Source organism: Oryctolagus cuniculus, chromosome 1, assembly GCF_051225735.1.
Source record: "Oryctolagus cuniculus isolate XC-2025 breed Fujian yellow rabbit chromosome 1, ASM5122573v1, whole genome shotgun sequence".
NCBI lineage: Eukaryota > Metazoa > Chordata > Mammalia > Lagomorpha > Leporidae > Oryctolagus > Oryctolagus cuniculus.
Window position 1 is genome coordinate 7,358,064 of NC_142867.1, and position 15,681 is coordinate 7,373,744.

Here is a 15,681-nt window from a genome sequence, read left to right on the forward strand (position 1 = left end):
ACATTCGTTACACTCAGATTGTTATGCAGGCTATCAAATTATAATATCATATGGATATTAATGATATAATTAATGATAATATCATATGGATATTATCACCACTATCCATGGAACTTTGATATACAACGGCTTAAGTATGTATCCACTCCTCAGTCTATCTTTCATGCACTTCAAAGCACACTGCAGGTATTAGGAAATCTACTTCAGCTTCCAAATCATTAAACTAAAGTTCGACTGGTTTAGTGTTTTTCTTTTGATGCAAAATTGGCATGGAGTGAAACACATAATACATTAAGTTTGAACACACGCACACACCTACATAAGTCTCTCAGGACACAGGGTGTTACTGTCACCCCAAAAAGCTCCCTCATGGTTCCTTGACAGAGGCAACCACAGTTGATTTTTCTCTCTCCATTAAGCAGTCTGCATGTTCTACATTTCACATAAATGTAATAATGCAAAATTATTCATTTGGTCCTGCTTCTTTTACGAGGCATCATTTTCGAGATTCACCGTCCTGATGGGGGTACCAGCAGATAGCGCTGTCACGGGTTATCTAGTCTCTAACTGTTGGACAACAGGATTCTGAGCTTTGGGATACTAGGGACGAAATGAGTATGAATATGAGTACAGACAATTCCAGGAACTGAATTCTACCAACAACCAGTGAGCCTGGAAGAGGTCTCACGAGACTGAAACCCTGACTTAGATCTGGTGACTTCTGAATTATACTCTATTTCGATCCAGCAAAACCTGGAACAGAGGAGTTAGCTAATGCACGCTGGAGCCCTGACCCAGGGAAACTCTAAGATAATGTATGTGTTGCTTTAGGTTGCCATCTTCCACTCCTTTCCCAGGCCATTAGCAGGGAGCTGGATCAGAAGTGGAGCAGCAGAGACTTGAACAAGCTGGCGTCACAGGCAGAGGCTTAGCCCACTATGCTACAGCCCAGCCCCAGAAGGGAGGAAGAAAAGGAGGGATGTACCAGATCTGTGATGGTGGTTACCTCTGGGGAGGGGGGAAGGAAGTGGATCAGGTGCTAATCAAAAGGTTCTTTAGTCTGTAAATAAATATGACCACCAATACTGTCAGCTGTTATGCTGATTCTGCACATACAAGTAGAAAAAAGTCCCTGTACTTTTCTCTCTAGTTTTTCCATTCTTCACAAAACCCTCCAACTACAAAACTTCACTGTGTAATAGTCTATTGTAATGTTATGCTATAACATACTCAACCAGTCTCTAACTGTTCTAACACTGAGATATCAGCCACTATCATAAACGGTACCACATGAACATTTTTGTTGTACTGGTGGATATAAATTTATTTTCTTAGGGGCCGGCGCTGTGGTATAGTAAGTTAAGCCTCTGCCTGCACCTCTGGCACTAGCATCCCATATAGGTGCCAGTTCATGTCCCGGCTGTTCCTTTTCTGATCTAGCTCTCTACTAATGGCCTGGGAAAGCAGTGGAAGATGGCCCAAAGTGCTTGGGCCCCTGCACTTGTGTGGGAGAACCTGGAAGAAGCTCCTGGCTCCTGACTTTAGATCAGCCCATTTCTGGCTGTTTTGGCCATTTGGGGAGTGAACCAGTGGGTGGAAGACCTCTGTCTGTAACTCTACTTCTCAAATAGAAAATCTTTGTAAAAAATTAAATTTCTTTTCTTAAAATAAATTCCTAGAAACAAAATTGATAGGGAATTTGAAATCTTTATTATATTTTGCCTAACTGGCTCAGAAAGTTTTTTTTTTTTTTAAGATTTATTTTATTGGGGCTGGCGCTGTGGCATAGCAGATGAGGCTACTGCCTGCAGTGCCGGCATCCCATATGGGCACCAGTTTGAATCCTGGCTGCTCCACTTCCCCATCTGGCTCTCTGCTGTGGCCTGGGAAGGCAGTGGAGGATGGCCCAAGTCCTGGGGGCCCTGGCCTTGGATTGGTACAGCTCCGTCTGTTGTGGCCATCTGGAGAGTGAGCCAGTAGATAGAAGACCTCTTTCTCTCTCTGCCTCTCCTTCTCTGCGTAACTCTTTCAAATAAATAAATAAATAAATAATCTTTAACAAATATTTATTTTATTTATTTGAGAGAGTTACAGAGAGAGGGGTCTTCTATATGCTGGCTCACTCCCCAAGTGGCCAGGAAGGCTGGAGCTGAGCTGATCTGAAGCTAGGAGCCAGGAGTCTCTTCCGGGTCTCCCAAGTGGGTGCAGGAGCCCAAGGACTTGGGCCATCCTCTACTGCTTTCCCAGGTGCATTAGCAGGGAGCTGGGTTGGAAGTGAAGCAGCTGGGACTTGAACTGGTACCCATATGAGATGCCAGCGCTGCAGACCAGAGCTTTAACCCACTGCGCCACAGCACCAGCCCCAGAAAAGTTTTAACAATTTGCATACCTGTCACCACGCTATATTCCTATTTCCTTCTATTCTTGCCCATATAAATACTAAAACTCAAAAACTATATTCACCAAATTAGTGTGAGATGCAATCTAATTTTTCTCCCAAACTATTCGAGAATTTCAAACCATAATTACAGAGCAACTAATTATCTAATATCACACAGGTTTCACCACAAACTGGTATATAACATAAAACAACAGAAGATAAAATGTCATTTCCCCCCATTGTGTCTCTTTCGCCTATCTCCCACAACTACTTCAGGGAGAACGTATTTGCAGAACTGCTATTAATTTTAAGAATGGAAGATGACTCAGATATACTTACTTAAGAGTGATTGCTTCTTGGCTTTTTGACTAAGATCAAATGTATTTAAAATGGATATATTTTACTGAAATAGTTCACATTTTAAGAGATTTATTCATAAAGTAAGAGAATTTTTTAAAGTTTTCTATTTTGGAAAATGCAAAGGAAGGCCTTTCAACTTCATGGTCTAATTATACGAGTCTTCTTTAATTAGAATCTAAAAATACCTACTGATCACAGAATTTGGTCAGTGACAAATACCCTGAACTTCCATAGCTCTTACTAGATTAAATAACTCAGTTAACAATTACTGTTAATTAGTATTTACTCAGTACTTTGCTTTACTACAACACTGTAAAGGAAGACAAAATAATTATCATCACCATATGAACAAGTAGCTGAACCAGTTAGGCTACTTGTTTAAGGTCACAGTACAACAGGAATTTGCCATAATTAGACCCTGGAGTTTTTGTAGCTTAATTCCTGTAGGCCTCACCACTCAAAGTAACTACCTGTAACAATTATGACAACTCAGGAAGAAATCTAGAATGTACTCAAGCCAAAGAAACTTGTTATTGAAGATCATTTACTGCAACATCCTTATTTTACAGATAAGGAAACTGAGGCCACCAGAGATTATGGAATTGCTTAAAGTCATACTTCTAGGCACAGAGAAGCAAGAATTAGAAGCCAGCACTCCTCATTCCAAGTTCAATGAGCTTCGATAATAGAGTATTAACAGTTATCCTTGGTTGATACTGCAAAACTCTGGGTTCATCAAAAAGCCTTTATGTTTTCACTGACAATTACCAACATATCATGCATTCAACAAATTATCCAGTACTACTATGTGCCAGGCCCTGTACTTGATGCTAAATCTGACTGGATATTTACTATGTACTAGGCACTACCTCAACTGCATTTTCATACTTAATCATTACAATAATATTATAAAGCTAAGTATAATTATTTCTATTTTGAAGATTAAAATTTAGTAAAATTAGGTAATCTGTGCAGGTTCTTCAGTAAGGAAATACAATTATAAAAAGTAAATGGTGGGGCCGGCGCTGTGGTACAGTAGGTTAAAGTCCTGGCCTGCAGCATCAGCATCCTACTAAATAGGAGCCAGTTTGAGTCCTGGTTGCTCTACTTCCAATGCAGCTCCCTGTTAATGTGCCTGGGAAAGCAGTGGAGGATGGCCCAAGTTTTAGGGCCCCTGCACCCACATGCAAAACACAGAGGAAGCTCCTGGCTTCAGATTGGCTCAGCTCTGGCTTTTGCGACCTTTTGGGGAGTGAATCAGCAGATGGAAAAATCTCTCTGCCTCTGCCTCTCTGTAACTCTGGCTTTCAAATAAATAAAATAAATCTTAAAAATAAAAAAGTAAATGGTATAAACAAACAAAATCATTTTATCATTATATGTATTACAACTCCATGTATGGTTTCATTTGAAAAAGATCTAAAGTCAAAAATGTCTGATGCTTGGGGAGATTGTGGTACAGTGGGTTAAGTTGCTACTTGGGATACTTGCATCCCATATAGTATGTCTGGTTTAAGTCCCAGCTATTTGGCTTCCATTTCAGCTTCCTGATTTTAATGCACACCCTGGGAGGCAGCAAAGGATAACCCAAGTACTTGAGTCTCTGCCACTCACATGGGAGACCTGGATTGAGTTCTGGGCTTGTGGCTTTGGCCTGGTCCAGCCCCAGCTGTTGTAGACATTTGGGAATTGAACCAGTGATGGAAAATCTCTTTTTTGCTGTTTTTCAAATTAAAAAAAAAAAAAAAAAAAAAAGGTTTAATCCCCATATAGCACCCAACACTGATCATATAGTAAATACAGAACTTGGCATGAGATTAGATGCTGGATGCCCCTTGTGGAAGGCTTTAAATATCCTATTAAAAACATTTATTTATTTGAAAGGCAGACTGACAAAGAGAAATGAAGAAAGAGAGATGAGACACACAGAGAGAGAGATCAATTTTCCATCTGTTGGTTCACTCCCCAAATGCTCAAGACAGCCAAGGCTGGGCCAGGCCAAAGCTAGGAGCCCAACTACTTGGGCCATCCTCTGATGCTTTCCTGCGCACAATAGCAAGTAGCTGGATTGGAGGCAGACCACCTGGGGCTTGAACAGGCATTCCCATATGGATGTTGGCATTGTTGTACCACAACGGCAGCCCAAAATATCCTTTTTTTCCCCCTTGTACTTCCCAAGATCCCAGAATTTCCAACATTTAAGTAGTTTGAAAGCCAAAAGCCAGGAAATGGTTATTTTAAGTAAATGGTAGACAAGAGGAAGGACTTGTCCTATCCAGTGAGTTTTGGCTTGAAGTTTATCAAATAAGGTCCAAAGTAGAAGAATGCCTGGGTTCCTTTAAGTATCCTTTCCAAAGCAGTACTGTTATACAGGTTACCCACTTTCAGAGCACTAAAATCTCTGTAGTATACGATCAAATTAATTAAAAGTTTCATTTACCATCTTTCCCAGTAGGAATCCCTTTACCTGTGATTGCGAAGTAGATTTCACAAGACCTTTATCAAAAACCCAAGTGCTAAGAAGCAGTGTGACTATTACAGAGATTATAATGAATTCTGTAAATAAATACAAATATAATGACATTTTTAAAAGTAGCAATCTCTCTAGGGCCAACATACAAGGAGAGGGGAACAATGAAACACAGCTGAAAAGTACAAAAATTTTTTTCAGGGGAAGAATTACTTTACGAAGTGGCCTACTGCTTTGGGAAATATTGGTAGAGAAAAACTAAATCAAGTAATCATTAAAAAATAAGATTTTGCCTTCCTCTACCTTACAGACGTTGTATTCTGGCCATAATTCTGTTGATTTAAATAAAAGACTGAAAAAAATAGCACCCTGGTAACTAACCAATCCCAGAGTGAACCACATGCATGATTTCTAATGTAGATTGTTACCTGAGAAGTTTGTCAGAAGTCTTGCTAGGGCATGCGTGTTTACCACTTCAGTCTTGCTAAGGCTGGAAATATTATCTACCCTACTAGCTTCTTTGTTAATCGTAGGCTTTTTAGAAATCCCAAGATCAGATTCAGTTTTGACGTCTGTGTGTGCTGGGATGTCACGGGATCTCTGTGGCCAAGATTCTGGAGCAAAAGCTTGCTTGAGTGTCTCTTCAGAAGGAGATTCTACTCCATTCTGTGCAGAATCTGACTTCTCAACCTGTCTTTCACCTAATTCTTTAAGGGCTCTGATTGTGAGCTGCTCCTGTTCTAAGTCAAGAGATGCCACTGGAATAGTTTGGGTAGGAAAAACATCCAGAAGCTCACTGCCATTTGTTCCTTTGCTTGGCTCACTGTATTTGCTTTTAATGTCTTTAATTTCAGAACCACCACACTCACTTTCATGTAAGGCTTCTGTGGGCAGAGCTGTTTTAAAGTCTATTATCTTCTGTGATGCTGCTTCAAAGGCATTTCTTTCTCCTTTATCTACTGTTCCTTTCTCTCTGGTTTCTGTAAAGGCTGTGATCAGATCCTCTGGGGAGGAATCATCTATGTCTTTAACATCTTTTCCGAATAATGAGTCCAAAGAAGCAGAATTTGTCACCTCTGTTTCATTAAGAACAATTGGAGATGCTGTGGAAGGAAGTTTCGGGTTCTCAGTTGTAACAGGCTTTTCAGGAGCACCTTTGCTGATGCTTTCTGAATGCGTCCCACCTTCTGGCAGGGCATTCACATCAGGTACTTGTGAACACACCACCTCACCAACAGGACTTCTGCCAAGAATACCAGGCTGACCTTGATGTGGCTCAGAGTCACTGACCCACTCTTCAAAGTTCTCAGGTATTTTCTTTTCCCTCTTAGAACTGGGAACTGCTTTGATTTCTCTTTGACTTGTTTTCACAACAGCACTTGGCATGGAAACAGGATTTTCAGCCTGAATTTTGTTATTTTCCAGTGGTGTATCTACTGTGATATCCTCTATTACCGTGTCATCAGACTCACCAGAACTGTCCGCCTCTGCGATTTCTCCCAACACAGAGCTCTGCCAGCCCACTTCATCTTTCAGGTGGTCATCAGGCAGAGCCACTTTCATCGTGGCCACTCCAGAACCCAGGGAGACACATTTCTCAAATGGAGATCGCGGCAACTCTGAAGGTGTGCCACCTTGTTTCTGCACACTGCCTTGCACATCTTTCATACTGACGTCCTCTGTGGAACTGAGGTGGTCTGGTATAGGTTTTTCAACAATGGTATTTTTTTGTGGGAATGATGCTTCTGCCCAGTCACCTATTGATTTCGTGATGGATGTGCTCCCATTGATAGAACACACGGGAATTTTCTGGTGAACGTTAGTTTTAAGATTTACAACTGGAATTTCTGGATGATATTCGTTCACATCTGGTCCTGTAGTTTTTGTGATGTTGTCAGAAGATTTATCAGCCTGCTGTCTGACTTGGGTAACCAAATCCCAAGTCAATACTTCATTAGTAAAGTTATGCATATCATTCACACATCGAGAAACCTCTTCCAGTGCTGCAGTTGTATGTGAAAACTGTCTAGTGAGCAACGCAGAGGCTGGGTAACGCCCTGCCTCTTTATTTCTCAGTGGAAATACTTTGTCATTGCTCTCCAAGCTGTCTGCAGATGATTCTCCATCAGTGTGCGCTGCCCACCTACCAAACTCCTTCATGCTCTCCTTGTAGGAGTCTTTAAATTCTTTGTCGAATGCTGCTTTGTCAATAATCACTTCAAATGGTGACTCAGGGGAATCCTTTTCTGTATTGCTACCTCCTGAAACCTCAGATGGGGACAAGGAATCCGTACAAATGCCTTCTGCCTTACACTGCTCAGGGGGTGGTTTCTGCGCTGTAAGCAAAGTAAACCTGCCACCAGCACCCGATTCAGTTTGCTTCTTCCCAGTCGGTGCCTCCTTTGCGTCCTCAGACTCTTGATCTCTATTTACTTGCTCTTCCACTTGGCCGGTTTTCTTTGAGAGAGGAGCAGGATGTTCTGGGAAACTGACTGGACTGGAAGGACTGTCACAAGGCGCAGCAGTGGAGTCTGCTCTGTCACTGCTGGTCCCCTGAGGCTTTTCCACCGCTTTCAGATCGAGAAGAGCCAAGTGATCCTTTCCTTCTTGGGCTAAAACAGGATGGCTGCCTAACACTTTGCCTTTTTCTCCATGTAGTGCTGTAAGATCAGTGTTACATATTTCAGAAGATGAAATAAATGAGGAATTCATAATTTCTGAAGGTGGCTCATCAGAGCAAAGAGAGCGCAATCCCTCTGGTCAGAATTTGAAAGAAAAACATTTGTTTACCAGGTAGAGTTACACATTAGCTAGTCAGGCCAAGCAGCATGCTTTTGACTTTTACATTATATAATATATATATATATATATATACACACACACACAGGATGTATACACACACAAATATGTAACAGAACAGTAATCAACAAGACATGCATAAAATTGCTACTGGTGAAACAGAAAAGCTGTATCATGCTACCAACTGCAAATGACAAAAATTTTCATGACAAATAATTTTAATCAGTTTGCTTTTTCCACTGCAAATGTAAAGCATAAAGAAGGGTACTGGCATTGGGACACTTGGGGAAGTTCTTAAGATCTTTTTCTTTTGGTTAACAGAAGCAACATAATCCATATAAAACAAACAACCTGATTCTATAAAGCACTGATAAACTTTTATCTGCAAGCTGAACAATGCAGAACATACTGCCTCCATAACCCACTGTTCTACAGCCTCACAATCTGAGGAGGAAAAAAGTAGCCAGAGTTCTCTGTGATCTTCAGGAGCCAGAAAATGAGTCTAGAATTATTCTATTCTACTCACAAGAGATCTGTCCCTCGTACAAATGGTCTCAATGTTCTAAACTAAAAGGTAGCAAAAAGGCTGGCTCAATCCAAAATCTCTTGTACTAACTTGTCATTTTAATCAAAATTAAATCATGCAAATTATATTTTGGTTAAGACAAGTCAGTCCCAGAATTCATCTTAAAACAGAAAATAATCCTTCCAAGAGTAATGCATTAATTAGATCTTCTGTTATTAATATCACAATATCCACTAATTCACCATACTGTTTCCTAGCTTTCCAATCTAGCAAGTTTTTATGGGGAAAAATGTCGTTGTTTAATTCTAGAGCTAGAACAAAGCAGGTCTTAAATAAATAGTTCCACATAAACTAATCAGAGATTTAGTATGATCAGGTGAGATCTAAATAAACTCAGGCTAGCAACATCTTGAGAACGAATGAGTGACTGGGAAGATACGAAAGAGAAATAAATTCCCCTGAGATTACCTTTATTCAGCTTATATCCTCTTCTAATAGTGTCTTTAAAATAGTATAATTGCAGGGCCGGCGCTGTGGCACAGTAGGTTAAAGCCCTGGCCTGAAATGCCAGCATCCCATATAGGCACTGGTTCGAGACCTGGCTGCTGTACTTCCGGTCAAGCTCTCTGCTATGGCCTGGGAAAGCAGTAGAAGATGGCCCAAGTCCTTGGGCCCCTGTACCCATGTGGGGGACCCAGAAGAAGCTCCTGGCTTAGGCATGGCGCAGCTCTGGCAGTTGAGGCCATTTGGGGAGTGAAACAGTGGATGGAAGACCTCTCTCACTCTCTGCCTCTCCTCTCTCTGTGTAGCTCTTTCAAATAAAATAATAAATAAATCTTTTAAAAATAAATAAAATAGTATAATTACAATCTTGGTGTTAGAGAAAAAAATAATTTGGGGGAGACACCTGGCATAGTGATTAAGATGCTGTTTGGGATGTTAGTATCCTACATGGAAATGCCTGGTTTGGAGACCCAGCACTGCTTCCAATTCCAGCTTCCTGCTAATGCAGGCCTTGGGATATGGCAGGTGACTGCTCAAAGTAGCTGTATCCCTGTCATCCATGTGGGAGACCCGGACAAAATTTCCAGATGCCAGCTTTGGTTCCGCTCCAGCTACTGCGGGCATCTGTGAAATGAACCACTAGATGGGAGGTATGCTTCTCTCTCTGCCTTGTAAACAAACAAATAAAAATTTTTAAAAAGTACTATTGGCTACATTTAAAAAAGAAATAGTCTACAATCTGAGCTCTGCATTGTTAATCAACTTACTAGTTATTGTTTCTACCAGACAACATTCAATGGCCTATAAACCGGCATTAAGGACAATCTGTTTGGGCAGAATACCTCCTTCAAACAGGAATGGAACTCTGAGGTGAACAAAATGGACTCCACCCCATAGGGAAGGCTCAGCTTGTAAATTTTACAGAGTGGGCATTGGCACCACATTTAAGATGCTTCTTGGGATAGCTGCATGCCCTATCAGAATGCCTGGGTTGGAGTCCTGGCTCTGTTTCTGATCCAGCTTCCTGCGAATGCACACTGCAGGAAGCAGCAGATGACAGCTCAAGTTCTTGACTCCCTGCCATCCATGTGAAAGATGCAGGTGCAGTTCCTGGCTTTTGGCCTTTGCCTGGCCCAGCCCCTGCTGTTGTAGGCATTTGAGGAGTGAACCAGTGGGTGGAAGAGCTGTTTGTCTCTCTCTCTCTGCCTTTCAGATAAGTAAAAATAAAACTTTTTTACTAAGAAAGTTTTATAGAGATGGAGATTTCACATGGGATTCAGAACTGTCATTTTACAGACAAAAGTCAACAAAATGAATTAGTAATAAGTCAACAAATATTTACTATCACAATGTGCCAGAAACTGTGTTTAAAACAGTGAACAGGGGCCAGCATTGTGGCACAGTGGTCCTGGCTGCTCCACTTCCATCCAGCTCTCTTCGGTGGCCTGGGAAAGCAGTGAAGAGGCCCAAGTGAGGCCTCCCGTGAGGGAGACCCGGAAGAAGCTCCTGGCTTCAGATCGGCACAGCTCTGGCCATTGCGGCCATCTGGAGAGTGAACCAGCAGATGGAAGGACTTGGGCCATCTTTTACTGCTTTCCTATGCCATAGCAGAGAGCTGGATCGGAAGTGGAACAGCCGAGACTAGAACCAGCGCCCTTATGGGATGCTGGCACTGCAGGTGGCAGCTTTACCTGCTACGCCACAGTGCTGGCCCCAAATTCAATAAATAAATCTTAAAAAAAAAAAAACCAAAAAACAAACCCAAAACCTAGATTAGAATTTCTATTATCAGAACAGCAACAGGTCCTCTACTGAGCATCAAGATTCTCTGACAGACTTCAAACATTTTGTTAAAGATTCTTTAAAAAAAGATGTAACTATTATATATGCAAAAATAACTGTAATCATGCTCCTGAATCCTACTTTTGTTGAGTTACTAATTGGGGTGGGTCATTTCTGGGGGCAAGCTTGGAGGGTGGACAGCTGATGCTGCGTGCTCCCTCAGTGACTACTGACATGCAAGTGAAAGCTCTCATGACTGTCAATCAAGCTTTCCGCACACGTATTTGACAAGGCAGCATCTTCTTCAGTACTTTAATTTTAAATATTCAGAATTTCAGCAAATGAAAAGATGACTAGCTGAAATCTAAACAAACTTAAACAGAGTGAACTTGTGCCAAAACAATGGGAAAAGTTGGGCTGGAAATAAAACAATTAAAAAGGCATGAAAACATTAAACAGAGCAAAGACCAGGATCTAATAAGCCTTTTAGAATAGTCTCCATAAGCACAGACTCTTCCAATTGTCAGGATGGCACTTAATGGCCACTTGTCCAAGTCAGTACCTGGAAAATGGCAGAAGCCTCTAGGGAACCTGAGGGTTGTTATATACTATAAAATTAACCTGGATTATTTCATGTCTTGGAAAACACCTACCACCTTGCCTTTTTCAAACGATTCACTTCTCTTTTACCTGTACACCAGCTGACTTCCAACATTATTCAAAACAAATTCTCATCAAAAGACCTCATTATGGGTCCAGCTGTTTGGCCTAGCAATTATGACCCTGGTTACGATGCTCATTTCCCATAGCTGAATGCCTGGCTTCAACCTACAGCTCCACTCCTGACTCATTTCCTGCTAATGGAGCCCTTGGAAGGTAGTAGCAATGGTTCAAGTGACTGGGTTTCTGCCACCAGCAAGAGAGACCAATCAAGTTTCTCGCTCTCCTGGCTCTGACCCTGGCCCTGGCCCAGCCCCAGCCATTGTGGGCATCTGGGGATGAACCGATGGATGAAAGCATGTGCAAGCTCTCTGTGCTCCTCAAACAAAATGTCTTTTTAAAATTTTTTATTTGATTTTTATTTATTTGACAGAGTTAGACAGAGAGAGAGAGAGAAAAAAAAAGGTCTTCCTTCCGTTGGTTCACCCCCCAAATGGTCGCTATAGCCGGAGCTATGCTGATCCGAAGCCAAGAGCCAGGTGCTTCTTCCTGGTCTCCCACGCAGTTGCAGGCACCCAAGCACTTGGGCCATCCTCCACTGCCTTCCCAGGCCACAACAGAGAGCTGGACTGGAAGAGGAGCAACCAGGACTAGAACTGGTGCCCATATGGGATGCCGGCGCTGCAGGTGGAGGATTAACCAAGTGAGCCATGGCACTGACCCCACAAAATGTCTTTTAAAAATCCTCACTCCTGGGGCCAGTGCTGTGGCATAAAGGGTAAAGCTGCTGCCTGTGACACTGGCATCCTACATGGACACTGGTTCATGTCCCAGCTGTTCCACTTTTGATCCAGCTCCCTGTTGATGACCTGGGAAAAGCAGCGGAAGATGGTCCAAGTGTTTGGGCCTATGTCACCCACCTATGTCACCCACGAGAGAGACCCAGATGAACCTCATGGCTTTGGCCTGGCCCAGTGTTGGCCATCATGGCCAACTGGGGAATGAATCAGCAGATGGAAGATCTCTCTCTGCAACTCTTTCAAATAAATTAAACAAACAAACAAACAAACAAAAACTCCTCCCTTAAGAGTTTTAAACCCATTCCCTCCTATCATTTACAAATAAAGGAATTTAAAGAGCTTTAATCTATTTCAAAATTTTGGGTGATACAACTTCTGAATCAGTTGGTTATCAACCAAATACTGTTAGGTTCCATATGGCGAAGACACTGAAGACAATGTATGAGAAATTGTAAGCCAATGTTAGAAGATAAAAGTTTTCCTGAACAAAGGTTTTAGCAAATGATCTTCACCACCAGCAAGATCAAAGCATATCCTGGTTCAATGAATGACTTAGTTGAACAATTTAACAGCCTAGCACAAAAATACCCGTTGGCATAACCTTTTACAATTCTTTTCAAGCTAAAGAGCAACTGCTTGTATTTTATGGGCTTTATCTCTGATCTTTTAATTCAGAATTTCTCAAGGAGGACACAGCTCAGGAATCTGTATTACAAGCTTCCCAGGCGATGAGCCTAATTTGAGAATCACAACTTCACTGTATATGATTAGTTTTAGAAGAGCAGAAAGATTAGAGATGTATTTCAGAATTCTAGTCTTATAAAACTCTCACAGAAGACAGCCACTCATAGTCATTCTTCACCACAAATGAACCTGCTCGGGAGCACAGCGTTCACGCAGCAGTGAAGGAACAGGAGTGGTCCTGCTATGTACTTTTAAATATTTCTCTATTCTAATTTTAAAATACAGCAACCCTAAATTTTGATTGGAACAAGGCAAAAGCTCCATTTGAACAGAAAATCTGATATGGGAATTGAGCAAGAATTTTCTCTCCTCTATACCCAGAGTATTTTATCTTGCAGAGTAAGAAGGGGAGTTAAAAATGAAAAAAAAAAATTTTTGAAGTAAATTCTATGCATATATCAAGTATACATTTGAATTGAAAAAAAAAAAAAAAACCCTTCACACACAAGGGGACTTGAAAAAGTTAAAAGAAAATGGAATTAAAAGATGGTTTATTTTGGCAGAAAAAAATATTGAAATCTATAATGTAGGTATTTTCTTTTTTTAAAGAATATTTACTTATTTGAAAAGAGTGACAGAAACACAGGGAGGGAAGACAGAAGGGCTGGGGGGTGGGGGCAGACAGATAGATGGACAGAGATTTCCCATCAGCTGGTCCACTTCCCAAATGCACACAATAGCCAGGGCTGGGCCAGGCCAAAGCCAGGAGCCAGAAACTCAATCTGGGTCTCCCTTGTGGGTGTCAGGGACTCAACCACTTGGGCCATCACCTGTTGCCTCCCAGGGTGCGCATTAGCAGGAACAGGAAGCAGAGCTGAAACTGAGACCCAGGTACTTGGATATGGGGTAGGGGTATCAAGTGGCATATTAATTTTAATAAAAAAAAATACTTGCTAACAAAGAAAAACTATACACGTCAATGAAGAAAGGGTGCCAACTTGTAGAAGCCATTGTTACACTGCCACATACATACACTATGCATATTCACATGAAGGAAGCTTGAAATATTCAGGCATAGGTTCTCCTACACTTGAATTTTCTTAGGTTCACAAAACAAGAAGGAAAGACAAACTACAGTGCAAAACAGTATCAGCAACTTTCAGCCACAGCCTCAAAATAGGAAGTTAGCCAGCAAACACTAGCAGCCAAGCTGGATTCTCAACAAAAAGTCTCTTTTGTACAAAGAAAAATGTTTTTCTTTTGTCTTTTTTAAAAAAAGGCTGTAACTGGCAAATTATTTTCCTCAATGCTTGTCCCAAAGTTCCGTGTTCTAACTTCCTATTCCAGATGCCTAAGCAGCCAATTGAATGCCAGCACTCATTAATGCAATGTGCTTCCAATTCTGCATGGTGGATGGCTTCTCTTTCCAATCTTATTTTCACCTATTTTTCTTAATATGTTTTCTAAAGAAAAAGTCTTCCAGCCTCTACTCTTACCAAAGGTTTCAAAATAGAAACCAAATTCAGTTTGATTTTGTATTTGATGGAGGGAGCACATCCCCAGATGATGCTAATTTCTATCACTAATAGCAATGATAGAGTTAAAACATCTGCTCTCATGGTTTTAACAACTTCAAAATGACATCTCTAAAAATGTCTCTAAACCCTCACACAGCTAGTTTACTTGATCTTTATTATAAGTGCAGTGGTTATGAGCAGAATCTGGAGTCTTCAGTCTGTCTTTCACTCACTATATGACATTGAGCGAGTTATTTCACCATTTAAACCTCAGTTTCTTCAACTAGTAAAAGATTAGCACTTTTCCTCCCTAGAACTGGCTGAGGTTTTCATGAGATGACCACATAAAGTACTGAGCACAGTAAAAGCTCAATAAAAATTAGCCACATACTACATCTATACCTCTTTTGTACCTTTATGTCTTTATTATAAAGTATAGGAAAATAGCATTATAATTTATTTCCTTATTTTGAAACTCTCCAAGAGTAGGCTGAAATTTAATTCTGCGTGATGGAAAAAAAAAATCCATAAGCAAAAGACTTCCAGTTCCTACTTAGTACAATTTATTCAAGAAGGAACTGATTATTCCATTGACATTCTAGCTACAAATCTATTCATATCACAAAGATTAACTTACTATTGTTATGTAGCTGTGTTAGAGTAGTACAGTTTAGTACAATTTATTTTTGAAAAATTTAACTGCCCTTTACTGGTCTAAATTCATGACATTTTTGGTATCTGCATCTCCCTAAAACCATATATATATATATATATATATATATATATATATATATAAATTAAAAATACAAGTCATTCTTAAATTTAAAAATGTCCTATTTAATCATTAATACATATCACTTAATATGGTTTGAATATATTTTTAAAAAAGGCATGATTCCCTCAAGGCTAGATGGCAAAGGGATATGGAAGCCAGAGAGATCATTTGGGTTCATGCCAGTGATAGACTCAAGGTGTATGCAGAAAATGCTACTACCAGAGGCTGTGTTGGAATACTCTCAGGGATATGGTTTTTTAAAACAGCCTCTTAGAGCAACAATGTCCTGAATGTACATTGGTCAAAATTTTTGCAAGCAAAAAGGAAGAATGGCAAATGTGTGCTATTTTACAAATGCTAGTAGCCTATTAAAACATTAGTTTTAATTTAATTCGTTTTAAGAAAAATCCTTTCTATTCACCTC

The 15,681-nt window shown here is 40.6% G+C and overlaps 1 protein-coding gene across 4 annotated transcripts in view; it reads right to left on the minus strand.

The window, feature by feature from the left end:
- The window catches only part of RTN3 (reticulon 3), a 56,514-nt gene that overhangs the window by 23,992 nt on the left and 16,841 nt on the right, over positions 1-15,681 (minus strand). Inside the window, exon 3 of one of the 4 annotated variants that reach the window (XM_051833073.3) lies at positions 5,639-7,870. The exons of 2 other annotated variants lie outside the window; for them this stretch is intronic. In XM_051833073.3, coding sequence (XP_051689033.1) covers positions 5,639-7,870 — 2,232 coding nt within the window. Of the gene's footprint in view, positions 1-5,638; positions 7,967-15,681 lie in introns of all 4 variants that reach the window. One more of the 4 variants, XM_070069238.2, reaches the window with a different exon arrangement.